The sequence below is a fragment of the Eutrigla gurnardus genome, assembly GCF_963514095.1.
Source record: "Eutrigla gurnardus genome assembly, chromosome: 24".
NCBI lineage: Eukaryota > Metazoa > Chordata > Actinopteri > Perciformes > Triglidae > Eutrigla > Eutrigla gurnardus.
In genome coordinates, this window is record NC_139935.1 from 5,029,885 (window position 1) to 5,056,629 (window position 26,745).

Genomic DNA, 26,745 nt, shown 5'->3' on the forward strand with positions numbered 1-26,745 from the left:
GGGAGTCAGGGAGGCAGGACATCCTAGAAAAAGATTTTCGGAGAGTAGGGATACCAAGGTCGTACTGTGTCTGGTGTATCATACATGCATGAAAGAAATTATGTTAAACTGTGTCACAAATATTATATATTATATATTATATTTGGCCTTAGAGTGGGAGGGTTTATGTTCTTTGCCCTTCCTGCGACGATGTCTCTGAGCATCCTCGATGCGGCCGATGGGTCGCCCTGTTTGGATTCCGGCCCTAGCTCGCCACTTGGCCTCCAATCAAGCCCTATTGTCTTCATTACCCTGGCAGACCTGATAGACAGCTGATAGATACACATAGATACAGCAGCTGATGTCGCCTCTAAATATACAGCTTGGCCGCGACCGCACCGGCAAACAGCCTGGCAATTGATCCCCTGGGATCCTGATATTGTTGAAGCAGCAATGACAAAATAATTTCCCAAGTAGCCTTGTTGTCTATTTTTGTCTCGTGACATCTGAACTGGTATTAATTCACCCACGTGACGACATCCAGCGTTGTTATTTTTGCCGCTGTTGGAGGATAAATAATAGATTTCGTGTCACAGTAACCTACATGAAAACCAGGGGGCGTGTCCCATCGACTCGCTTTTTAAGGGCATCATTATGAATATGGGCTAAAAACATATTTTTGGGGTTGAACAACTCTGGGTCTTCGATAAAGTAGGAGCATGAAGTCCAAGTCCAACATTTTGGGAGGGAAAAAGTGAGAAATACCCCCATCTGCCTTATAAGGAGACTGCATGTAAACAGGCTGTGAAAGAAGAAAGAGGGTTTAAGGTGGTCTTTTAAAACTACACAGTGATGTAATGACGTAAGACAGTATCAAGAAATGTTTCGAGAGAAAAAACAGATTGTTTGAAAGCTCATTCGTCTTTAAAGGGATGAAGATTAAAGGTTTCTTTGTTTGGCGTTCTGCGAGCATGTTGGCGTGCTGTGGCCGAGGTACCCTCGAGCAAGGCCCTCAAACCCACAAGGAGGTTTCATATCAGCCGGGGATGAAAGTGTGTGAACAGTGCAATCTTGAACTGAAACTTACCCTGAAGATTCAAAACAAGATAAGATTCTGACGGACTGTAAATCATCTTCTCTTTCCTCCATCTTTCCCAAACACGCTGCTTATGTATTTCCAGCTGAGTTATAAAAAAAAAAACGTTACACAAGGAAATGTTTTTTTCTTTTTTTCTGGGTCCCAGGAGGAGTTCGCCTCTGCAGCCTTACATGGTGAAATGGCAGCCTGCTCTGACCTGAGACCAGGAAGAGAGGAAGATGAGTGAGAGAAAGAGCAGGAACATCGACAGGCCGGAGAAAACACGCTGCTTTTCTGTCAGTCAGACGAGGAGGAGATGTGTTGTCTCCTGACGAAGAGGTAAGCACAGAACACACACAAAAGAGCTTCTCACGGAGCTCGTAACCTTGATAACACAGAACATTTCAGCTAAATTCAAATCTAATAATAACAAATGAGAAATAGACGTTGAAGAGAAACCACAGAGCTCGTTGCTAATCTCAGTCTCCTCCTCCTCGTCCACATGTTGGGGTTTGTTTAGGCACTTGCTGTATGTGTGTTGTAATTAAACCAGGACTGTCTGGAAGGAAGTGGAAGTGTTGGATGTATTCACCTCCTCTCCTTTCACCCTGCAGCTGAAACGGGAGTGTAATCACGCTGATGTAATCGCCGTGAGCGGCTTGTAAGACGTGAGGAGGAGGTGGAAGTCAGAGAGAAGGGTGACGGGAGGTGATGCAGAGGGAGAAAAGGGCATTTTTAGGGGTGAAGAGGGATGGAGGGAGGGTTTACCCCATCAGCTGTGTTTACTCTGGAGGGCTTACTGCTGCTGTTGGCAGCTTCACACACACACATTCCCTCTTTCTGTTCTCCACATATAGCCAGCTATGCGGAGGAGCCTACGGCTAGCTTTTCCCCGGAGCCGGGTTTATCAGATGTAGGCGTTTCTTCTTTTTTTTTGAAGCACAGCACCAAAAAACCCAAGACGCCAACGACTCTCCTCCGAAACTCCCCATAATGACGTTAAAGTGTTTTCGAATAGAATTTCACAAAAATTGAATTTAGAAAAATCTATTTTGGAAACTGGAGGGTTAAAGAGTTCCTTGACTGTAGACCGTAGACCTCATCAGTCTGTACTCTGATGTACAGTACATTAAAATGATGCAATAAGTAAGTAAAATAAGTGCAAAATACTCCACAATTCTTCCCCACATTAGTCTTTATTATATGTTGTGTTTTTTTGTGTTCAGTCCTCCAAAATACACACTTCAAATCCGGATTAGCCATCCTCGGTCATCGTGATCTAATATCAAAAACGCAGCCTGTCTGAGGCTTCCACCTTCCCTCTCCCCTCAAATAATCCACAAAGCCTCATCTGTCTCAGCGAACATAAATCAAGCGCACCCAACGTACTAAATATGAAACACCACAAATCCGCTACGGTTTGCATCCTCGGGGCCGTTTTAAATCCAACACATCTGAAGTTGAATCTGAAATGTCCTCTAACCCCGCCGACTTAAACGGCACAATAGCACACGGTAACCGCAGAAGGCTCCGGTTGTAACACTAATCCAGGTGTGAGCTTCCTACTTCTTCAATAAAGCCACATAAAACAAACGCAGCCAAATAAAACCTTGCAAATCTGCAGCACCTGACCCCCCCACACCCCCCACCCCGTCACGTCTCCAAACTAATCACGCAAATCCAAACGACAGCATTCCCCCCGGAGATTCCCCCGGCCACAATCGCTCAAATCTGGAATGCATCGGGACACTCGACCTCTAAAAATAACACAAATCCAGCGCACTAGATTTTTGGACATACTAGTCATTCCTCTGAAAATAGGAACCCAAATGAGCCGGGCCTATCTGCTGTGAGATCAGAGCTACACATGTATGTACAAAATACTTTAACTCATACAAATTACTTTTGGAAACATGACACAAAATGTTCTGTCAACTCTTCTCTCCACTCAAATACATCTGTGAGCAGTAACCCTGATAACGCTGGCTCCTAAATGCGTAACTAAATGTCCTTATCGCCGGCCGTCATTAGGGCACGGTTGGCGTTCTTTCCATTGTGCCATCGATATTGTGTCATCGCGGGTCTATAAAAAGCATCACAAAGGCAGCTTGGCGAGTACGACAGAGCTGTTCTCAGTAGGGAGTCCTGTAAAAAACCTCTGTGTCTCTCAGACGCTCAGAAATAACTATTCTCTCACCCTAACGTTGTGCATTTCCTCGTGAAAAGTTCTCATCAGAGGAGTTTTAGAAATACTGGACGGAGGAACGGAGAGTCACTTTGCTTCTCGGCCGTGAGAAACTCTTTGGTTTTTGACGCAATCCACTTGAAATATTTGACCAGCGTTAGTTATCCCCCGATTGGCTGCCGAGGGTTATTATAGGGGATTGTGATTGGACGGCCATGTATCTAAAGGGTTTGATGTACGGGCAAGTTGGATGAGAGCAGTGGAAAAATGAACGCTCTATTTATAAAGGCCTATTTAACAGAAGAGGGTCATCTGTGTCCCTCACAGGAACACGGTCTGACCTGCTGATCTGGAATCAGTCCTGTTTGTCCCTTTTTTACGCCTCGTCAACGAAAAGTTTTACATCCCCGTCTCTCTATCGGGTTTATAGAAGCAGACTGAGCTGGATCCATGCTTCTACTTTATTCATAAAAGAAAGAATAACTTGACAACCATGAGTTGAATCATGACATTAATTCCTTTTTATAGTCTGGAAGTTTCAGATCAACATTTAATATGCAGTTTCTAAAGAAACTCAATGAATCATTGATTCAGTCTATTTTATCTAATGCTAATATTTTAAGTAGTGAAATAATAATATGGTATATGAAAGTCATTTTTTTGCTTCTCATCTTCAACGTATGTGAATAAAGATAATATAGAGAAGTTAAACTTATGAGTAGAATTCTGAGTATTTTGCACACTTACTTATATTATTATATTATTATTATTATATGATGTACATTAAAAATGTATAATCTGTGACTTAAATATAGAAAAAAGAAAAGTTAAACCAGCTCAATATGAAATCATTGATTTCTGGAGCTCTTTAAGTTCTGTTTACATCTGTAAACACAACAGTAGAGCAACTATACCTTCATAATTCATTAATATAAAACTGATGTTGCAGCATTACGTTCAAAGGAGTCGTTTTGAACTACACACACATGTAGGGGAATGGCGCCACCTTGTGGGCAACCGTGGTTAAGATTACAAGAAGATATAACTGGAGTAGATCCTCACATGCTTGACCTGTCCAATAGAAACATTTCAACTCTTCAAATTCATCATTATATACATAAAAACACAAAAGGTTTGTTGTGTTTATAGATCTGCCAATTACCTCGTGTTGAAAAACTACTACAATCTTTTTTTACACATAATTATTTATATATAGCATATAAAAGCACCTTTTTTCATGCCTTTAAATAGGAGAGGAAATGTTGCAGCCCGTTGAGGTTTCCTTGTGACAGTGAGCTGCCTACGCTGCTGAATGCCCAGTTTAATAAGGGGAATAACTGAACTGATACAACTCATATATATAAAAAAGAATGAAGCCGCAGGAGGATATGAAACATATCTACACACACCGACACAGAAATCACTTCCCGCTGCTCATGTGAATCAGGATGCGCTGAAACAGAATTAAAAGCTTTTATAAGCTGATGTAAATGCATTTTGAGTCAATATTTTGTGGATTAAGTTTCTTTTTTGTGTCACTACCCTGCTATTGTGCAACGTGGGTCGTAAATGACCGTGTTTTCTGCACGGAATTTAATAGGAAACATAAATGAAAGCAAAAGTCTGGTGATTTGTTCTGTTTTCCTCATTGTTGATGAATCTCATAATACGAAACTCAAACCAACAGGGAATTGATCCTACGAGCAGTGCTGCTCAATGTTGTGAATACTCAATGTGTATTCATCCGCAGCTGAAAATAGCCCCCAACAAATGCACAAATTTACCCTGTGACTACAATCCATCTTCATAAAGGTAAATATTAAATGACTACATGTACAAAATTAGTGTTTTCAGTCTGTTAACCACTGAAATGGTTTGATCTTTGTAGCTTCTTCCCAAAGTATCAACTAAAAGCTTGCAGCCTCGTGGTCGAAACCACAAGCCGACGTTAACTTATGCTGCTAGCGGGTCCGTTTCCCTCCTGCAGCCACCGCGACACAACAACGACATACTCATGAGAAAACCAGGCCGGGTCGCCTGTTCAGACTAGATGTTTAGGCCACGATGTTCGCTGAGGTGTAAAATGTTTAAACACTCAGTACTTCGACTGCAGCATTTGTCAGATGATGATCAAATAAAACGGCAACTTCTGGAATAAATTGAATAACCTTATTTGTCAGATTACAGGCACAGAAATTTAAATTCTTAACGGCAATTCTTCTTTTTTTCAACGAGACATTTTCCTGAGCTGAAACTCGTGATGCTGTGTGGTTTTGTAATTGAGGAGGCAGTGCATGGAAACGGCTTCGATGACACACACGCACGACTCTGATGGAACGGAACATGTTGGGAAAACATAAAAACAGTCATAAATGTCAGATTTTACACAACACAAGAGGAGGCCAACTGATCAATCTATGCTTTAAAGTCTAAAACACAAGCCACCGTAAAATGTGAACGTTTGTAGTTTCATGATCTTTAACTGGATTCTATATATTTTTAGTCACCGAAGCAGTAAAAGTGGAATCAGACGATTCTCGTTGTGGACTCTAAACGTGACACTGCCTTTGCTGACTTTCTTCTTTGACAATAAAAGTAGATAGGGCCCCTTGGATCACTTCCTTTAGAAACCATAAACACACACACACACACACACACACACACACACACACACACACAAAGGAGGAGATCTTGCTGCTCTGACAGGAAATCACCGTGATAATGGAAAGCCGCTGTTGTTCTGTCATTTCTCTGTGATGAGGCTGGTGATGAAGATGGCTGCCGTCTCTGCCATCTGTCTGTTCCTGCTCTGCTGCTCCGCCGTCTCCTCCGCAGGTAAAACAGATCAACACGCTCAGTAATCACGCTGTGGAACTTTTGAAGATCTGACTACTTTTTTTTAAGATCTAGCAAAAATCCACTTTCAAATGTTTTGCTCGGACTTCTCATCTCTGCTGTGAATCGACTCGAATGAGCGTCTTTTACGTTTGTTATATTTCTACAAATCACTTTCCGACGCATTCTGATGTTTTAATATTATTTCTATTACACTGAGAATAATTAAAGTGTAAAATAATTAGAATCTTTTCCAAAACTATTGTAATTTAAACTACAACCATTGTGGTACGAAATATTAATATGAATTCATTTTAACTCAACAAATGATTATAAAAGAAAATCAGTTTTCAAGAAGGAAATTTTAAAAGAACCCTTTGTTTTAATTGATCCAAAGTATAAAGAAACTGGGCTTAAACATTCAAGAACACAACGCTGAGCCTTTAAATTTGACTTTTTTTATTGAGAAGAATTCTCCAAACTATAGACTAAACTAATAGACTCAATCAGGGCAGGGTTGAGGGTTCAATTCCTGCCGAGGATGCCTACAATGACGTGAAACAACTGTTATAATAAGATTGTTTTACATTTTACATTGTTTTTTATATATATATATATATATATATATATATATATATACATACATGTCTTTTCTGTATTACGTCCTCATGGCTGTGACTTTTGTTAGTGATTTCGTTCTGTGCTGATGTGGAATCGAGGTTACAGAGACAGACTGACAGGAAGTGACCTACAGAATGCAGAAAAGCAACGATATGAATTCATATAGTAAGATACGTGAATAACGAACGGGTGGCAACCTCTGTTTCTGAGAAGTGAATCCGAATCTCAAGTGTCTTAAACTGTCGTTCTCTCTGCTGGCCATCAGGGGGCGACTCCTCTCTGATTCTATAGAAGTCTATGAGAAAATGATTTCTCTTGATCTATTATCTCCGCTTGCATCCATCAGATCCACCCGTCGCTCCTCCGCAGTCCAAATATGGACAACTTCTTATATACAGTCTATTTCCTAAAAACACTAAAAACACAAATTTTAAAAAGTAGCACATATGTAAAAACTAGTCAAATGTGTAATAAATATTATGTTTAACCATTTCAGAACATAAAATGTTGCTGTATGATCAAATGAAACTTATGATATTAATAGAAATGATGATCAACAAGCCGTGTTCGATGCTGCAGACGAGCGGTTGAGGTCTTGGTGTTTGGCCTGGTTGCTGGCTGCAGCCTCGGAGGTGTGAAGATGTGGTGTCACACAAAGGCCTGCCCCCCATTCTTCTCTCACTTCCCAGAACACAAAAAAAACACAGCTTCACTTAAGCATCAAGAGCTGCTTTCCGAGGCGCCAACGCGAGTTTCGAAACTCACAGTTTTTAAGATCACTACTTTGAGGTATCAGGTTAATTCTCTTGACTTCGTCGTCAATAAATCCTTTTCTTTCAGTCGAGAACTGATTGGAATGCGTCCAAGAAACTGATTTAGGTAAAAACCCAAGACGTACGGAAAATAAGATTCCATTCAAAATCTTAGCAGCGTGTTCAGAAGAGAGGAAGCGGTTGCTTCTTTACACCAATTTCTTCTCGATGTGGTGAATTGCACCAATGAACTTCCTCTCTTGATGGGGGGAAAAAAGCAAGTTAATTTAGTAGAAAACAATGACGAATGGGATGTTTGTTGGTTTGAATTCTGCTAAATGTCAGATTTTTCTGTATTTTTTCACCTTCTCTTTTCCGGTTCCGAAGAGGTGTGCAACGTCGTCGGCGAGCGGGGCAAGAGCGTCACCCTGCCTCTGGTCAACGTGTGGGGCAAGTCCGAGTCGCTGAGATGGCATTACAAAGATGAATTAATCTTCTATAAAAAGGGGAGCGACGATCGCATCAAAAAAAAGGGCGAGCTTTCCGCCAACGGATCCCTGCTGCTGACGAAAGTGGATACGGGCGACGAGGGGACTTACAAACCTGAGATTCACGATGAAAACGGAAAACTGAAGGGGACTTTACTTCCCATACACTTGTGTGTAATGGGTGGGTACATTTATTTATTTCGGCATGTCTTATAAATACATCTTACCGTGCATCCCCAAATACAGCCACGGCACTATGTTATCAATATCAAACTCATTCTTCGTTATTTATGTTGCCTTCAAGTGTTCTGTGATGCATGTCGCTTGTCATGGGAATGATGTCGTCTTTTAAAATGCATGAAGGGATCTAATCAAAGCTGCTTTTCTCAGACGGTCCCCCGACTCCTACCGTGGGTTTTAAATGCAGCGCGCCGTCGGTCACGTTCACCTGCGGGGTTCAAGCTCAGGTGAGTGACTGAAGTTCACCGTTTTGACTTCATGCGTGCCACATGTTTTCATGAGAAAGCCTCTAATCCGTGCGTTCATGTCCCAGCAGGCCAAGGATCTCAGCTTTGAATGGCTTCAGGACGACAAGGTGCTGCCGAAGGAGAAAAGTAAGGCTCTGAAACAAACGGCCCACAAGGTGGAAACGTCTTTCTTCAGGTGCAAAGTTTCCAACCGCGTCAGCTCCGCCCTCAGTGTCCCTGTTAAGCACAATTGCGAGACGAACAGTGAGTATTTTCATCCCCATCCCCCTCATCAACCAAAACAGAATCATTTACTCATTCAATGTGTTTTTATCCTCCTCTTTCTTTCTTAAGAGATTATTTTCCCTGAAAAACTATTGGGAATTAACACCTGGATTTTCGTGGGCGCTGGAGGAGGTATGTTATAAACACAGCATGGCAGTATCTTGTATTCTAATGCGCCTCTTTAACTGTATATTAATAATAATAAATTGTATTTGTATAGCTTTTATCGAAACACAAAGACGCTTATATATTTATCTCCTCACGGCATACAGTGCTGTATAACTAGTTATAAGTAAAGCTATGAGGAACCTTCATTTGGCGCCCCCTGTGGACAACAGTGGTAGTGTTTCTGTGTACCAGCCCTATGGCCTCGGGCTGCATTTTCTGGGAACCTGCAGGATTTTGGTGTCAAGAATAACTTTATTTTTTGGTCTTGTGTCGGTCATATAGAGGCCGTATTAATACATTGAGACCCTTTCATAAGCATTTAATGCCTTTTATTGAGTTTCACATGACTTATACAAATGATTATTAATGTTATTATTATTAAAATCCATCCTCATCAGGTGTTGTTCTGGTGCTGATGATCATCATAATTGTGTGCTGCATCTGCGCCAAGAGAAAGAAAAGTATGCGACTGAAGGGTGAGGTTTTATGAAGTCTGTTGTCCTGGATGTCGTATCTCATGGAAAGAATAAGAATCCATTTTTATTTTAATGCCAAAATCTGCGTTCCTTTTCTCACCCAACAGACGAGAGGGAGCTGCGTTTGGCGTGGACGAGTGAAGCACAACAACAACAACAGCATCAACAACAGCCAGATCAGCACCATCACCACCAGAAGCAGCCGGCGGGCCACACCGGCCCTCGCCAGCATCGCGCCAAACAGCCCCGTGAACAGCGGCGTCCCCGGGCCCCCGGAGACCCCGGCGCTCAGCCTCAGCCCAGCCCCCGCAGACCTGCACAGGTAAGAGGGGATCTGCTGAGGAGCTCAACGCCATCTGTACACTCTGATCTGACGCTCCACTTCTCCCTTCAGGCGCCGAGACCACCTGGCAAGTATGATGAGGAGCAGCCTCCTCCTCTTCCTCAGCCCCGGAAGAAAGCTGGGAAAATACCGTGAGTGAGACGCCACGTGAGAAGATATCCTTTTTTTTTTTGTGGGTTCACCTGCTTTTCTGGATTTTTTTTTTTTAAATTGATGTTTTGATGAATTCATTCAAACTCAAACAGGAAATGCAGATTAAGGACTCATCACTCCTCTAAACATCAACAATTTCATCAAACTTCTTCATAATATGGTTCATAATCACTAAAGTGGAGTTAAAGCTGAATTCAAACTATGAATCTTAATCATCTTATGACATAATTTTTTTTTTTTTTATAATGATTAAGATCAAGATATCAAACCGACGTCTCATTATAAGAATTGATTATGTGTGATGACGGGTTGTGAACCTTGTTTTCATATTCATTCTCACACCAAATGTAACTTCCTGTGAACGGCTACCTCCTTTTCTCCCCCTTTTTTTCCTCTTTCACTTTGTTCGCATCTCCGGTCTGGAGAGATTATGACACGTCGAGGTCATCAGGTCTCAGACTACTATTCACAGCAGGGTTGTTGTTGTTTTTACATAAATCACATGACTGTGTTGAAATGATCAAACTCCTCCGCTGAGGAAGACCACGAGACTCCAGGAAGCTCAGGGAAAAGCTGGTGATTGGACCTTGAGTTAAAGATGGTTTTGTTTCACACTGTTCCTTTAAACACAAACTTATTTATATGTTCCCACATGAACCGATATCTTGTCATAGTTACTGTTTAATGATTTTATTTTCTATCCAGTCAAAAAGAATGTCATTTGAAAGGTTTTCACTGTCTTTATCAAACTCTTTTTTTTTTTGTATTTGTGTGTGAATTTATTTACCTTCCAAACTATGTAACGCAAACTATCATTGAGGCTTTATTTTTTTTAATCCTGCAGGGTTGGATTGTGAGCCTGATCATAATGAATAATAATGTAAAAAAATGAATTGCTGTTATTGTTATTTTAAATGTATCTTTATCGAAGCGTCTGCTTTTAATGTAAAACATGTAAACTGTATGCTGTTAAATAAATGGTGTAAATTCTGATGCTGCTTTAATATGAGAACGGGAAATGAATGTTTCACACTGCGTACCTCTGCAAGCTTGCTGGGTTTTCAGGCCAAACGATGCTGCGTGTGTGTGTCTGTGTGTGTGTGTGTGTGTGTGTGTGTGTCACATATCCTGTGTCTTTTTGCTGAAAATGTGTTTGTGGTTTTGAGTGTGTTCGCTTCTACAAGATTATCATCATTTGGTGTGTGTGTGTGTGTGTGTGTGTGTGTGTGTGTGTGTGTTTCCTGTCTTGTAGCTTCTTTACAGCAACTGAAAAATGGTGAAATTTGACATGACATGTTTGCAGCTGCTCTAAAGTGATTCTATTTTTGTCTCGTTACGTTACTTCACCTTTAATTCCCTCTTTTTGTGCTTTAAATGTGTAATAAATCAATCCAGACAGCAGGAGTTATTGGAGAGAACAAAATCAACATCATCTCGCGACCGATGTGATTTACCTGACGACCCCTTCGGGGGTCCCGACCCCCCGGCTTGAAACCACACGCCAGCTGCAAAGGAACCAGCCGAGAATGTATTCAGTGTTAATTTATACCGAGACACAATCTAGCACCTTCTCATACGCTGCATGATTACCAGCTTGAGGTGCAACACTGATGCACAATATGTTAGTGAGCTCTATATCCTTCATGCTTCAATTTCAATTTTATTTATAGTGTCATATCACAGGGCACTTAGCACATTGAGCAGGACTATGTTAGTGACAGCATGGTCCGAGGTTTGTTCTCTATATATATTCTTATTTTATTCTTGTTTTTTTTTGTGCTTTATTTATTTTTTTTATGAAAAATCTTATATCTATAGCTTGTTTCCTCTTTGCTATTCAACACTGCATGCAGATCTCTTTTAATTGTATTGATTTGTACATGAGCAGAGACTTCAGCCAGACAGCATGCATGTCCATCTATTTCCACTAGATGGCGCCGTTGTCCAACGTTTTAATTTAAGCAGATCCGATTCCATGCCGTTTCTGATGAAAATGCACCAAACTGGATGGTCAAGTCTCATCCAATTACACTGGGAGGCTGTAATCCACTTTATTGCCATTCTTACTGCTGCAAGGCTTCGATGCACTGCACTTTTTTTTTTTTAAATGGGAGACTCAAATGTATCACAGTGGATGAGCCATGATGTTTTAACCTTTTGACCCCCCGAAGGTCACAAACCCAAACTCCTCACCTCCTCTGGCTGAGTGCTGAACTTTGGCCTGCCCCAGTATGTCTGTGTAAATACACCACAGGACTGTAACTGACCCCAGGCATGCGCCAATGTGGGTTTAATATGGGTTTTCCTACACGATAAAACAGCTTTTGAAAGGAGATTTGATCCTAAAACCACTACTGGATTATAAAGCAAGCAGTGGTGATTCAACTCTATTATATTGGACATGTTATGACGTGTAATTGAGACTAATATCTGCCGATACTGGATTCTCTCTCTCCACCTGGGACCTCCCCGCGTCACTCCTCCTCCAGCCCGTCACCTAACTTCCGGCCACTCTTCGCCCCCCCCTCCCCTCCCTCTCCCCCCCTATCCACCTCCCTCACTTTCAATCTCGCCCCTGGGTTCGCGTGCACACCGGTTTCCGCGTCCGTGCGTGAACCATGCAAACACCCCCGTCGGGATCTGGACTCCCGGTTTTACCGGATTAGGGATTACCCCCGCGTGCGCCCCTTTTGCTCTGCGGCTCCGCCCGGTGTGCGGTGTTCACATCTGAAGAGTTTCATTTGATTGACCGACAGCGGCGGGAGAGGACTGCTGTTACCCTCACGCGCAGGACAAAGAAAACGGGGGGAAATTAAGCAACAAGAAAACGGATAACAGAGGAATGAAAATGGATAAATGCCTCCTCACACTCGTCTTTGGTGTTTTAATGCTCGGTAAGAGACGTTTCTTTGCTTTACTGTTGATAGCTAATTAACTCGGATACGTGTCGGCATTCAGCAAGGAGAACCGTACCCCGTCCGGAAATCGGTTAATTTAACGTTAACTCGCGTGTCGCAAATATATATGCTCTATCAAAGATTAAATGAAGCATTTTCCGTATCTTTAACATCCAGTAGCCACTTCGGCACACATCCAATCCACTAGCAAGCACTTTATTACGTTTAATTCAACCCCTTTTCAACTGGTTCGCATTGCTAGCTGCTGCCACCCGCTGTCCGAGACGACGGGCGAAGTTGGGGGTCGCGACAAGCTAACTGGTTCAAAAAGTTCAACATTTAAGTAAATAATACGCGTCACATTGCGTGTTTTATAACGCCGAATACAAGAGTGAATCCAAGACGTTGATAAAAATAAAAAAGGTACGTTGTCAGAGATGTCTGCGTGTGACGACAAGCAAAACTGCCAAAAATGTCATGTCGTTGAACGGGGTTTGGCACGATATTCTTTCCCTGTGAGGGCTCTGGACATATTCCTATCTCTGTTGAAACTGCTATACAATTATGTTTAGCTAATGTCAATGTCGACGAATGCATTGTTTAAAGTTAATTAAAACACCAGCACATCACGAGGAGGAAGAAATGGATGAAAAAAAACCTCCCTTTTTCCCATTTGAACTAAAATGGAAAACAGCTGGACAGGTCTGTTTGTGGGGTGATAAATTAAAGTTTGATGTGTTTCCTCCCATCAATCTCTGACCTGTTCAGCCACTCATCATCCAAGAGTACTATAAATGAATGATCCCAACATGAGGTGACCGGCTTGGACATGGTCCCATTAGTCCCCATTAGCCCGCTTGGAAGTGTGCTGGTCATCATGATCAGCTTCATATAGAGATAATTACATAATATAAGTGTCAGGCAGGTTTGAGCCCATGGGCAAGGCCAGCGCTGCTCAGTCATTCGGGGACAAACCAGGGGCTAGATCGCCGGGCCCACATCGGAGCCAAAGAGGTCTTAAGATGGTTTAACCAATACTGAAGTTGCCATACGTTTCTAACATATATCATAACGGTGAAGAAGCTCTGCTGGTTTGTGTGTGTGTGAGAGAGAGAAGGGGCCTCGGCTTAAATTAGTGCAGTGTAAGATGATCAACCACGCCAGCACTCCTGTGGTGTGTGTTTCTCTACCAGTGTGTGATGGTGAAAATGGCTTTTCTTATCATGCACAACTGCTAACCTTCTCTCTGACCTGCTGTCACCTGTAGCTACCTCTTTGGGGGGGGGGGGGTTACATTTATTATGCACATGCTTCGTGTAAAAATCTTACATTCCCTGATTTTTGCCATTTATGTAAGATAAATATTTAATGACGGAAGGGTTCAGGTCAAGAGAGCGTAGTGCTGTTCAAAGTGAAGGACTATCTTCCTAGTATAGTCCCTTACATAGTCCTTCCACATAGTCCTCTACATAGTCCCATGTCATCTAAAATGCCTCCCTGTGCAGTCTCTTTTCCGATCCTTGACTGGATTATTAAAGTTCCTGGGTGTCTTCAGGCTCCGCCGGCTATTCCTTCCAGGAGAGACAGCCAGGCTGGAAATTGAGTTTGAAAACCATGAGTCTCAGCACCTGGCCAAGAAGATTAGTCTCTTATTTTTAGTGACGAAGGACCCTCTCACCCACGCACAGATATCCAGTGTCTGATGGTTATTCAGTGATATGGCATGACAGGAGTCGTATATTGCCTTTTGACTGCACGGGAGTGTATTTGGGTTGATGCTGGATTATTTGGAGTTGAATGACTCCCTTTGTCACAATTATCTCCATGTGCGGAAACAACAACCCCTGTGGTAGAATTTTGAAAATGTCTCGTTGACGTCACGCAGCTCGCTCGTGTGAAATTATTCATTTTTCACTGTTCCAATAACACTGAGGCATGTCAGACTTCAAGCAGGCAATCCTGAGGTTTTGTGGGTTTTTTTATCTCGCGTGATGATCAACATAGATGATGGCGCAGAAACGGAAACATACAGTTGGTTTTGTGTGGTTCCTATTTCACTGTGACTTGTTACTGACTAAGGCAGAAAAAAGCAGCAGAAAAAGCTCACACTCAGCAGGCTCTCGCACACATAACACCAGGCCAACTGCCAAAAAACTCAAGTATTGATGGACTCCCTCAAGTATTGATGGACCATACAAGCACAGGACCTGTTTCAGAAGCAGAGCACTTTATTTTATATATATATGCATTGCAATGCAAAAATAATCCTTGGGAATACACCGTCAAAATATCTTTTAAAAGTGCGTTTTTCAGTCCTGAGGCTATTTAGCAAAATCTGTGGCATATTTTTTTTAATGCAGGAGCAAATAGATGTGATAGAACTATATTAATTCAAAGTTTGGTTGCATGAAAGTGGATAAATTAAAGATATTCCTTCAGGGGAAACAGTATTCATATACATTATTCTGACTGCTGGTAAACTTTCTTTAACACCTATTTACATGAATGCACGTTGCTAATTATCCCACCGGGGTTTTCTTGGCTGTCCAGTGCACGTTTCACCCCCCCAATCCGGAGAAATCACAGTATTTGGACGCACTTTCAGCTGATCTGAGAGCAGGGAAGCATAGCGTGAGACGCCGCTGTGTCCCGACATGCTTCACTCAGCTGGAATGTCAGAGTTTTTACACTTTGACAGAGCAGGAGGAGGAGGAATGTAACCCAGGTGCTATCATAACCAATGGAATCTGAATTAGAAAGTCACCTTTTATTACGTATAAACCTCAAATCACTGTTGGTTTCTGCCGCCGTAACCGCAAGTGGATGTTCTTGCCAAACGACATGGGGATGCATCGGCATCATCAATACCATTCGCAAGTTGCAACAAGCCCTCCGTGTGTGTGTGTGTGTGTTGCATGTTGAAACAGAGTCCTGTTCAGACACCGATGTAGATTGAGATTTGGCAATCCGTGTGAGTTTTGGTCCGATTTCTTCCAATATATTGTGAATCATTTGGCTGCTGAGAGCTGCAAAGAGGAATTCATTTGGATAACCGCTCCAGCTTCTTTTATATGTGATGATTTTCTTGGCTTGCTGATTTGAAATGTATGTTTATTTGGGTTTCAGCTAGCTGGTAGGTCCATACAAACAAGCTAAAACATTATGACGATAGGAATCTAGATAACGAGCGAAAGTCTGCAACGGGTGTTGCACTAAATTCTGTGACCCATCAGATTCAGGCTGCTGTTGCAACACGTCGGTGCCTCATACTCACAAATCCAGTTAGAAGAGTGGAAGAATTTATTACTACATTAGTCATCAGGCGTGCTTCTAATAGAGTAGACACAAAGTATTTCCCTTAATGACCTGTTCGGTCTGTAAATTACATTTCTATAGAAGTGATTGAACAAATGTGGGTGTGAATGGGATTTGTCTCCATACATTTGTGCTTGGTTGCTTAAAAGTGAGGTTATTTTCTTGTCCCTGGAGGTGGGTGCTTGGCCCGGGTGGTGACTGTGTCTCCTGGTCCATTAATCCGGGTGGAGGGGCAGCCGGTCTCCATCAGATGTGATGTCAACGAGTACAGCGGACCTCGTGAGCAGGTGAGTCGATTGATTTAGATGTCGATCTTTAATCACATTTCATTTTTTTTAAAATAGGCCGTTCCTAAAACAATGGGGGAATCATCCTTTTTAAGCAAACGTTACTAAAACTGGTGTTGACTGTGTCTCTAATTGTCCATAAAGTACAAAATGATGCCCTCAAGGTTTTTTTCAACCTGTTTTTTCAGCTTTTACCTCCCAGAATTCCCTGCAAATCAAGAGCATTTTATCTGTCATGTGACTTTGGCGTGTTTTAGTATTCAAATCAAAAGTATTGGGATGTTGGGACGATCCTCTTCCTCCTCTGATGTCATTGTCGCCGTGACGATCACGATTATTCCCCCTTCTGCCCCCCGCAGGATTTCGAGTGGATGATGTCCAGGGAGCCGACCGCGGCGAGGATAAAAATCATCTCCACCTTCGACGCCGGCTACTCCCACGCGTCGCTCAGCAAGCGCGTGGCGTCCGGCGACATCTCGGTGGTGCGTCTCCGCGACAACGAGGTGGAGCTGAAGATCGCGGAGGTGAAGGCGCTGGACGCCGGCTTCTACTGGTGTCAGACGCCGAGCACCGACTCCGTCATCAGCGGCAACTACGAGGCTCAGGTCCAACTCACTGGTGTGTATTACGATGACACAAGGGGCACAAATAAAAAGAGGAATCCTCCGAGGGGCGTGTCAGGTGATTAAGGTCATAAAAGATGGCGGTATTAAAATCACACATATAAATAATAAACTAAACTCCATACACTTCAGCTCAAAGCTCCACTCATTATTAAATGCTACTTTAATATTTGATATTTCAGATTATTACCCCTCCTCCCAGCTTTTGGACTCATTACTGACTAGAAGCAGCCGCTCTGTCCAGAAACAATGTTCCAGTTACTTTCCAGTCTCCTACAGACCTCGCTGTGCACAGTTAGTTATTTATTTTATTTGGACTATTTTCTGACACAGAAACAGAAGGGAAATGGAGAAACCCATATTCAGCATTTTCCTTTGAATTTAATTGAGTTTTTCGCCCGGTTATCCAGCCATTAATTACACAACATTTTGGCGATTTCTTTTATTTATTTTTTTTCCACTGTTATGCCAAGACCAAACGCACAGCGTGAGCACAAACACAAGAGGGGCGTTTTTTTTTCTTTCTTAATGCCGTGAATCCCGCCACAAAGAGGGATTGTGTGACAGCAGCAGGTTAGTTAGCTCCATGATGCACCATCATGTTCGGCTGCCTCCCAGCACGGCTCCCCAGACACCTTGTTAAATTTAGACCTGAATTAACTCGGCAGCTCCGTCTCCGCGCGGCAGACACGGTGCGGTCGCCTACATGTGGAGCATATGTATTTAGCATATGTATTTAGCATATGTATTAGCGTTCTGTTGTGTGCTTGTGAACACATATCAGAGACGAGCTTTTACTGGAGGGTCTTTTTACCAGTCGTGGCTTCATCATCATCCTCATCCTCACACACTGCTCCCGCTGCCCCACTGAGGCTGTTTGGTTACGTAACAAACAAGCGGAGTGCAGGTCGCTGAGGATATGAAAAACCCTCTCGGGCTAATTTTAATTGATAGAGCAAAACGCAGATTATTTGAACTGCCTTGTCTGCTCACATCACTGCAGCGGCGCCTCCGCCGAGTCTTCGGCGCTGCCCGGTTACGTCCACACTTGAGGGCTGTGTAGGAAGGCGATGTTCTTCATCCCACCTATGAATCTCTCTGGATGGTCAATCTGAACCGAAGACCACCAAATAGGGCTGCAGGATAGTGTGACAAAGCTGACATTATCATTTTTAAAAACACATTTATAATCACATTTGAGAACCTGGAACCATCAAGTGTGTAGTAATTATGCTTAAAGAACGACTTTAACGTAACGTAAAGGACAAGTTCACCCCGAAATCATACACATATTATCAGCTCTTACTTGTAAATTGATGAAAGATATCTTCATAAACTCCCTGGTCGTATAGATATGGAAGCACCTTCAAAGCACGGTTAAATGAGATTCAAACTAACAAAGTTTTTTTTTCTTTTCTTAAAAATGGGTCTTTCCCACAGGACTTGAATATGGCATGAATGTCATTCCCTGAACGCAGCGCTTCATAGTCATCATCCCCCGCCATCTGCCGCTTCTTGGATGCATCTTTTAACACGACTACAATTAGCTTTCTAAACTGCATTATTCTCCATTTATGGAAAGTAGTAGATTCTGTGTTTTATAACGGATTATTACCTAGACATGAGGACACGCCCCCAGCCTTCCCCGTGTCTTCACTGCAGTCGTTCAGCAAAGCATCTAATGCATGTTCCTCCACTCTCCCTGTTGTGAGGTAAAACTCATTTTTGTGGAATGCGTTTGAGTTCAACGCCGCGCTCCCAACAGGATACCCGGCTCCGCTCTCTGTTCATTCCTCTCACGCTGTGACTCATCAGCCGTCTTGTTTGTGTCACGGCAACACGAAAACAAAGCGACGGTGGAAAAGTCGGGACCTGAAATGTCACATTTAGCAGCCGGACGGTGAAAGAGAGTTTACTGTGTTACCTGAGCAGCTAGTCAGCGACCTTTTTAATGACCGTGGGTGTGTTTGTTTTACACACACACACACTCACCGCCTTATCTGGAGCGCTTTGTTTATCGTTACACTCTCCTTCAGCCAGCGACCTTTACTCCTAACTGTAACCATATCCCTGACAACTAACACATAAAGGTAAAATATTGATCCATTAGAACATGACTGTTTTTAATCGGAGCTTCCTCTCAGGCTCATTTCCTGTATTTTCTCCTGCTCGACACCACAGAACACACCTCGCTTATATCCTGTCTTCTGCCTCCAGTAATGGAAGATTCTCCACCAAGCAGCCGTTTTTAATGAGCATGGGGGAATATGATATATGATGTACACAAAACTCCAAAAGGCTTGACCCTAAATGTCTGAGAGTAGATTGCCGACTTGCAGTTTCTTCTCTTTTTGTCACAGTGATGTATTCTTTCTCTCTCTCCCCCCCTGTCAGTCATCGCCAACACCCTCAGGGTCTCCCCCCTGACCCCGCCCTCCGTCGTCCCAGAAGGAAGTGACCTCGCGCTCTCCTGCAACGTCACCCGGGAGCTCACCCACGCCACCTACCTGTCGGTCACCTGGTCGGTGAAGAGGGGCGCCACGTCGGAGGACATCTTGTCGTTCGGCCCGCAGGGAGACGTGGTCACGGGGGCGAAGTTCGCCCGGCGTTACGCCGACGGAGGCGTCCGGTTGGTTCCCGGGAAGAACGGCGTGTTCGAGTTGGTGATCTCCAAAGTGACGACGTCCGACGAGGGGATTTATGAGTGCAACGGCACCGAGTGGACGCACGAGAACGGAGGGAGATGGATAAAAATCGTGGAGAGCACCAGAGAGATGGGGACTGTTGCCGTTACTCCAACAGGTGAGATTAAGACGTCTATCTACCGGTGACGCGGCAGGAAATGAGTCTCTGCTCCGTCACGCCGCAAAGCCACTAAGTCATCCTTTTGTTTACGCAGCAGAGTTGTGGACTCACATTGATTAAAGCTGCTTGCTGCAGTGTTCTCACTGGCGATGTCACACAGAGGAAGTGCTGCTCTTTTTTCTTTCATTTCTTTACGAGTGCAGGTTTCAAGGCCACATTTCCCTGCTCTTGACGTTATATTGTGAAGGGAACAGGAAAAACTTCTAACACTCCCCTCAGTTGTTTACTCCAAATCCCCCCCGAGTCCCCCGCCAGCGCCCACCTTCACCAGAGCTGGGGAAATTGCTCACAGCTGTATGTATCCCATGCACGTCTTAATAAAACTCTCCTTGTTAACCGAGCAATAAGGAACTCACGTTTAATTTTAGAAATATTATCCTGGAGCCGCTGAGAGGCGACTGGATTAGATTTATTTGGCTGGAGAGGAAGACTGAGAAGTGTCATAGCTGTGTAGAGGAGAATCGACCACCAAATATCACATTAAAAGGGTAGTTTTTTGTGTTTCCTCTGCTTCTAGAAACATTTCAGACAAACCCAGCTGTAGAAAAATCAGGGAAAAGAGTTTTAATGATTTATACATGCTGTCCAGTGATAAACTGTATGAGGGAGGGCGAGGGACGTGAGGCGTAATTGACCTCCTGGAGCCGTAACTCGTAACGTGAACACACAGAAATCAGCTAATTCACCAACTTTCAAACCGTATGGGTATCAAACGCTGCATCCAAGTGGTCCTGTGCAACATAAACTTGTCATTAAGGGATTCCCTGCACATCCGGAACAGTAATTAAGCCTCAAGTAGTGGAGCTGCAGTAATAAGATGTAGATAATTACTCTAAAGGGAGCAATAGATAATCCTCAAATCACAGTTTTGCTTCTTGAGATATATATATATATATAAAACGATCGTGGTTCTATGGGTTTCACATTTCCCTGCGTTGGATTGTCCTGGAGGAAGATGAAGGATGATAAAGAAGAGGGGACGTGGGAGAGTTCGCTCCGTCTTTATTTGAATGGCATCCTCTCTTCTGTGAGACTTTTTCTGTCCCAGAATGCCCGTGACCCTCGCTGTCTTCCTGTCTCCCTTCTGTCCTCAGAGAGGGCCCCCGACACACACACACACACACACATTCATTCATTGTGGTTGCCGTGGGCGCCGTATCTTATATCTTTCTGGGCTACCCTTTAAGTGCTGGAAAAACAGCCAGTGGTTTGTAATGAAACCAGAGATGAGCGGCGCGCACACGGGTCTCGGGTCCTTTGTGTTCCCGTCACTTCTTATTGACTTACGGACTTGAGTAAAGAGGATGAGAAAAGTCAAACAGAGAGGGGTTTCTGCCTTTTGTCCTTTTCCAGACACCATACAGAGACTTTTCCCCACATAGTGCGGTTGAGGTTGTCACTGGAAACCAGGGTCCGAATCCCCTCAACTAAATGTTGAAGATGTCATTTACTGGTCCCTGTTAATGGGAAGTTCTTCTGCAGCATCACTGCTGAGAGGAAGACTAAAGTAAACTCTGTGGGGGCGGGACGATCTCCAACACTCCCTTCTGTTCCAGTTCTCTTAATTAAGATAGTTTTCACCAAAAAGGATCGTCATGAAATATGATATAAATATGTGTTTCTTAACAAAAAGTAAAGTTTGTTTTAGTGCCGTTTTAAGCATATTTTGCTGATAATCAGGATAATATTGTGAATCAGAATTATATTGGCCAGGATGACCATCCCACGCCTACGACAGTGCTTTCCTCTAAATCTGTGACTTTTATTGATTAGGTTGGACAATGTCTTTTTAGATCCTGCTCTCTATTGTATGCCCTATTTATGTTCAGCTGTGTATATATAAAAATACACTGTTGCCCATAAAGTTGGAATATCCTCTGTTTATTCCTATTTAAATGCATCAGTAATCACTTTTGACCAGGTGCAATGATTTCATTATGCGTCCAGGTGGAATTAATTCATGCATAACGTTTGTTTGGTGCTATAAAAGACAAGACTTTTGCAAAATATTCCACCTCTATGGGCGACCCTGTACATACCGTGCTGCAGTTTAGGGTTATTTTCATCATTAATAATCTTAAATAAATTGGACCATTATGTGAATCCAGTATTGTTGCAGAATATTTTCGTATTTCTGAAGGATCTTTTGTTGGACTAATTGGAAACAAAAGCACTATTTGTTGAACCGTAATCTTGTTCATGCAGTATATTTCATGTACACTGACCGTCTCCGTCCTCTCCTCAAGGTCAGTCCCTCAGCGTGAAGGCTTCATCCTCCTCGCCACTGCTCCTCTCCCCCGGCGAGCCGCTGACCCTCCTCTGCTCCATTGCCGCCGACAACCTGCCCGCCCTCGCCCTGGAAGTGGCCTGGCTGGCCGACGGCCGTGACATCATCACCATGGAGCGCAGCGGGGTCGTGATCTCGAACACGTCCTCGAGGGGCGCGCAGGGGAAGCGAGGGGAGGCGAGTCTGGAGCGGACGGGAGCCGGGGAGTACCGGCTGGCGGTGAGGGGGGTGAGCGGCGAGGACGGCGGGGCGTACACCTGCCGAATCCGAGCCTTCATCGAGAAAGCAGGACGGAGCTCTGGAGGAGGAGCGAGGTGGCACATGGCGGCGGAGAAAACATCCACCCCTGTGACGGTGAAGGTGGCGCAGACCAGTGAGTCAAAATGTTTGTTTCACTTTGAAATGCTCAGAAGGTTAATGAGACGTGAAGACGTGAGTTGCAGAAATTAGATCAGCTGCAGTCAGAATGAAAACATTAATGAGTAGAACATAAAATCCTGTCCTACCGAAGTCATGAATAAACTGATTAAATTCAGTTTGATTAGAGAGCTAAACACAGCTGTTTGATGTTGTACGTTTTGTTTGCGGCCCGCCTGATGATTCGTATTAATTAAAGGTTGCTTATCTCATTTAATAATGGTTGTTTTTGGAAGTGGTCACTGTGACATCATCACCCAGAGGCTTGTGGTCATACATATGTTGTTTATATGAGTTGGCACTATGGAGAGACATTGAATACTTCGGTACATTTTAGGCACATTGGGAAAACAACGAATATTTATTTAGAAAAATCTTAACATTCAACAGTTTCTCATTAGCCATAATTGAATAAAAAAAAGAATAATAGGAATGTCTGTGATGTGAATGCAACTCGATTTTCCCCGGGGATCAATAAAGCATTTGTGATGCTGTAATCCTCCATCATAAAACGCAGTGTTTCCTGGTCCATTGGGGTTAATTATGCCGACTAACCGGGCTAAACCAACTAGCATGCAAGGCCAACGCGTGACTTGTGTACGTGTAACAGTACTGATGTGCCTCGGATGAACCGGGGGGGGGGAACTCTTTAATCCTCCAGTCAGCTGTCGACTCCTGCAGCGCGGACGATTGATTAGTCATGCCTGTCCCGCTCTATACTCGGGGTGTATAGTGTGTGTGTGATATCCATTACTGATGTAGTGGGTGGTTTCTCTTTCCCTCCCTCTTCCGCTGTGATTCTGAATGTTGCACCGTGTTGGGGTTTTGCAGTTGGCTTGCACGCTGATGTGTTAGATATGGTTTTATTACCTCGTCAATTAAGTCCGAAGTTACGGTGTTTGGCGTAGACCACGCGAGCTGTGTTGGCGCCTGCATGTATGGATCGTATGAGGAATGACAAACTGAGGCGGACGTCCTTAAAGTCCGTCGTTTCGGAAGCGGCATCCATCACACGACTCGAGCTAATGTGCAACCATGCTATAGTGAGAGGGGCTTGACCTGAAACTTTACTGTTGACTTGCAATCCGATGAAATCAACTAATTGATTACCTCGTTAGCGTTCCAGAGTGTTGAGATAGAGCGAGACGGGCGGATTGAAGGAGTGATCCGACTGCCGTTACGTCATCCCAGTTGGATCTCTCACAAACTCGCGGTGAAATCAATGAAGTGGACTTAAATGAATAGACGAACAAAAGTGGCAGCTACTCTCCCCCCTTGTGTGGAGAATAAAAGACTTTTAATGAGTCCAGTTTGCTTTGGTGCTTCTTGGCATTGACTTTAAAAAAAAACACCTCACTCTTCGTTTCCTCTGAGTTTAAAATTGGACGCGTGCCACAAGATCCAGACATTGAAACCAAAAAACAGACTAATTTAAATATTTACCAGACATTCATTTGACATCAAGTGTCAGTTCCTCAAATCATGCATCATCTCACACTCATGCAATAATATCATGCATTAATAAGCTGGTTCGAAAGCGACATTTGTGTTTGTTGTTTGTAACGCTGTAAAGAATCGTTCATCCTGTACTTTCTATGTCAACCGGAGCCTTTAGTTAAAATAACACCCATCTCTTGTACACACACACACACAAACACACACAAGAGGGCTCCTGGCGCCTCGAGGATCCGCGTTACATTTAAAAAATATCACCCAGGCTTTATAGACGCACGAGTGGATGATGGGCGCGTGTTATCTGCTTACTGACTTATGAGCGTGTCTCCCGGGCGTTTTGCAACTGTGTGAGACGGAAACTAGGTTTGTTGAAGGCTTTCTTTTTCTTCCTGAGAGTAAATGCTGCACACACACGTGTGTGTGTCTGTGTGTCTGTGTGTGTGTGTGTGTGTGTGTGTGTGTGTGTGTGTGTCTGTGTGTGTGTGTGTGTGTGTCCCACATAATGAGGCTATGATGCTTCTCTCACTGGTGGAACTCCTACATTTTAGCTCGGGGCTATACATTCCTTCATACTGCCAACACACACACACACACACACACGCCATGAGAGCAACGTTTCTAATTGACTACAGCTCATATTTTTCACCCTCATTCCTCCTGAGTGTGAGCTTAAACTTGTAAACTGTGTGTGTTTGTGCGTCTGAGTGTGTGTGTGTTTGTGTCAGCCAGTCGGTTCCTATTCTATTGATGTGTGGCCTTGAGGTTGCCCGCTCTTCCCACGATGCTTTGCTGCAAGCACAGCCTACCAGGAAGCACAAGAAGAGTTGTTTGGGAGCTCCCTGCAGCACAGAAGAGTCGAGGAGGGTGTAATCCCCCCTCCACACACACACACACACACACACACACACACACACACACACACACACACACACACACACACACACCCGTCAGCGTGCTGTTGTGTCAGCTGGAATCGTTGTCAGTTGAGCCACTTCACTCAGCTGCTTGTTTTTCAAGCAAGCTCACATTTCTTAGTTTCATAGCTTATCAGGATATTTATGAACATAAATACAGAATATAGGAGAATGTTTTTGCTCACATTTACTTGTTAGAAAGTTAAAGCTCGAGCAATGCAGGTTCACGTCAGGTTCAAATGATTCAGAGCAGAATCTAAAGAATGATTTCATATTTCTGGCTCATCTCTAGAGACCTACAAATACGATGATTCACGCTCCCCCACAACCACAGAACAGCGAGCATAGTTCACGTCAGCGTTCTCTACATTAGGAGTTGTTTGTCTCCTACTTGAAGTGGTCAAACCACGTTCCTACAGTCGGATTGAACGAGGAATTGTTGACTCATTGCGTGTTGTTTTTAGGTTTCTATGAAAGAGACAGGTGGCTTGTCTGCACCGAGCACAGGCTTGCTTTCAATTAGCTGCCAACCTTTTAGCCTCTGGCAAAAATGATCCCCGAGCCTGAATTTCACCTTCCCTTTCGTTCTGTTCTCCACATTTAGAAATGGATCCGGATGAGGATTCCTGTGAGTGTGGCGATGGAGAGCTGCGCCACTTAAAAACTCTCTTGCCACTTGCTTTTGAGCAGAAAATGAACAGCAGAACACCAGCAGCCCGGCTGGCCTCGCGCCACGACGCCTCGAGGAATTCAGCACTTTGAGTGCGTTCAGCTGGCGCCCCCCCCCCCCCTAAACACTCGTTTTCCAGCGTGACTGATAGGAGACCCCGACCTCGATGCACACTTGACAGCTTCTCTCTGCTTTTTCATTCATGCTGCAGTGAGTGCAGGTCTTAGTTGCTTTAAGGAGACTCTTTATCTGACTGTGTCCATTCAAATCTAATCCAGAGGACCTCCAGTTAATGGATCCATAAGTTTGAACTCGCTCTGCACTTTACAACTCCGGTGACGTTATCGGGGGCAGCAGTTTTTAATTTTTACGATATGATTGCAAAGGGAGCATCGGAATAAGCCCGTAGTAATGTACTAGGAATGTGCATGTATTTGATCATGGAAGTGAATGAGAGCGACTGTGTTTGGGGTAGAATAAATGGGAGTGCAGCATCTGTTTAATGTAACGCAACCGTCCTGCTAACTTTAATTCACACAGGATTGACTGATAAAAAGCATTTAGCATTTTTCTTCCCTGAGGACACTGTTTTAAGATGCTTTTCCTGCAGCTCTCCAGCAGTTTCCTAAACTCGCTGAAAATCTGTCCTTCAGTGGAATATAATAAGCAGCTAAATTAAGGAGGCTGCGTGTCGCCGCGGGCTGTATGAAGCTCCGGTCTGTGCTTTTTTATGATTTTTTAGCATCTACACTGTTGGAGATCTTCCACCTTCACTCACCACTGCAGTTTGTCTGTGTGGAGCAAACATTGGCACGATTTCCACACTTCCTCATGGATTATTTGACGTGTATTTATTATTTAGCCTTGATACATAATTTTCATGTATCATGAAAATTAAAGCAATGTCCTTTTTAAATGCTCGTCTAGTAACGGGTGGCTGCACACACATGTAATCTGATTACATTGTCCCCCGGTGTTAAACGTGCAGCTGTTCACTGGCGTACTTCCCCCTCCGCGCTGGGAGACACGGTGTGGACAGAAACAGGCAACAGCTCGAGTTGCTTACTCCTATCTGGTTTATCTCTCTCTCACACACACACACACACACACACGTGCGCCTTCACACTCCAGTGCAACCATATCTCCCATGCCTTTTGGTTGTTTTGGCAGAATACAGCATTTCTT

At 43.6% G+C, this 26,745-nt stretch overlaps 2 protein-coding genes across 3 annotated transcripts in view; both read left to right on the plus strand.

Annotated features, from left to right (window-relative positions):
- The first annotated feature begins 5,945 nt into the window (after positions 1-5,945).
- Positions 5,946-10,823, plus strand: LOC311009947 (uncharacterized protein). Of its 2 annotated transcripts, none has more exons than XM_084004396.1 (8): positions 5,946-6,077; positions 7,838-8,119; positions 8,329-8,405; positions 8,492-8,669; positions 8,760-8,822; positions 9,257-9,334; positions 9,442-9,656; positions 9,729-10,823. In XM_084004396.1, exons 1-8 carry the CDS (start codon positions 5,999-6,001, stop codon positions 9,810-9,812), a joined length of 1,056 nt encoding a protein of 351 aa, XP_083860522.1. In that variant the 5' UTR covers positions 5,946-5,998; the 3' UTR covers positions 9,813-10,823. The 2 variants fall into 2 exon arrangements, with proteins under 2 accessions (XP_083860522.1, XP_083860523.1); XM_084004397.1 differs by having other exon boundaries at positions 8,495-8,669.
- A 1,590-nt stretch (positions 10,824-12,413) lies between these two features.
- Positions 12,414-26,745, plus strand: part of ptgfrnb (prostaglandin F2 receptor inhibitor b) — a 37,965-nt gene continuing 23,633 nt past the window's right edge. Inside the window, exons 1-5 of the mRNA XM_084003900.1 lie at positions 12,414-12,724; positions 16,217-16,329; positions 16,689-16,947; positions 19,347-19,754; positions 22,064-22,477. Of these exons, the coding sequence (XP_083860026.1) occupies positions 12,673-12,724; positions 16,217-16,329; positions 16,689-16,947; positions 19,347-19,754; positions 22,064-22,477 (1,246 nt within the window). The 5' untranslated portion in view covers positions 12,414-12,672. The remainder of the gene's footprint in view (positions 12,725-16,216; positions 16,330-16,688; positions 16,948-19,346; positions 19,755-22,063; positions 22,478-26,745) is intronic.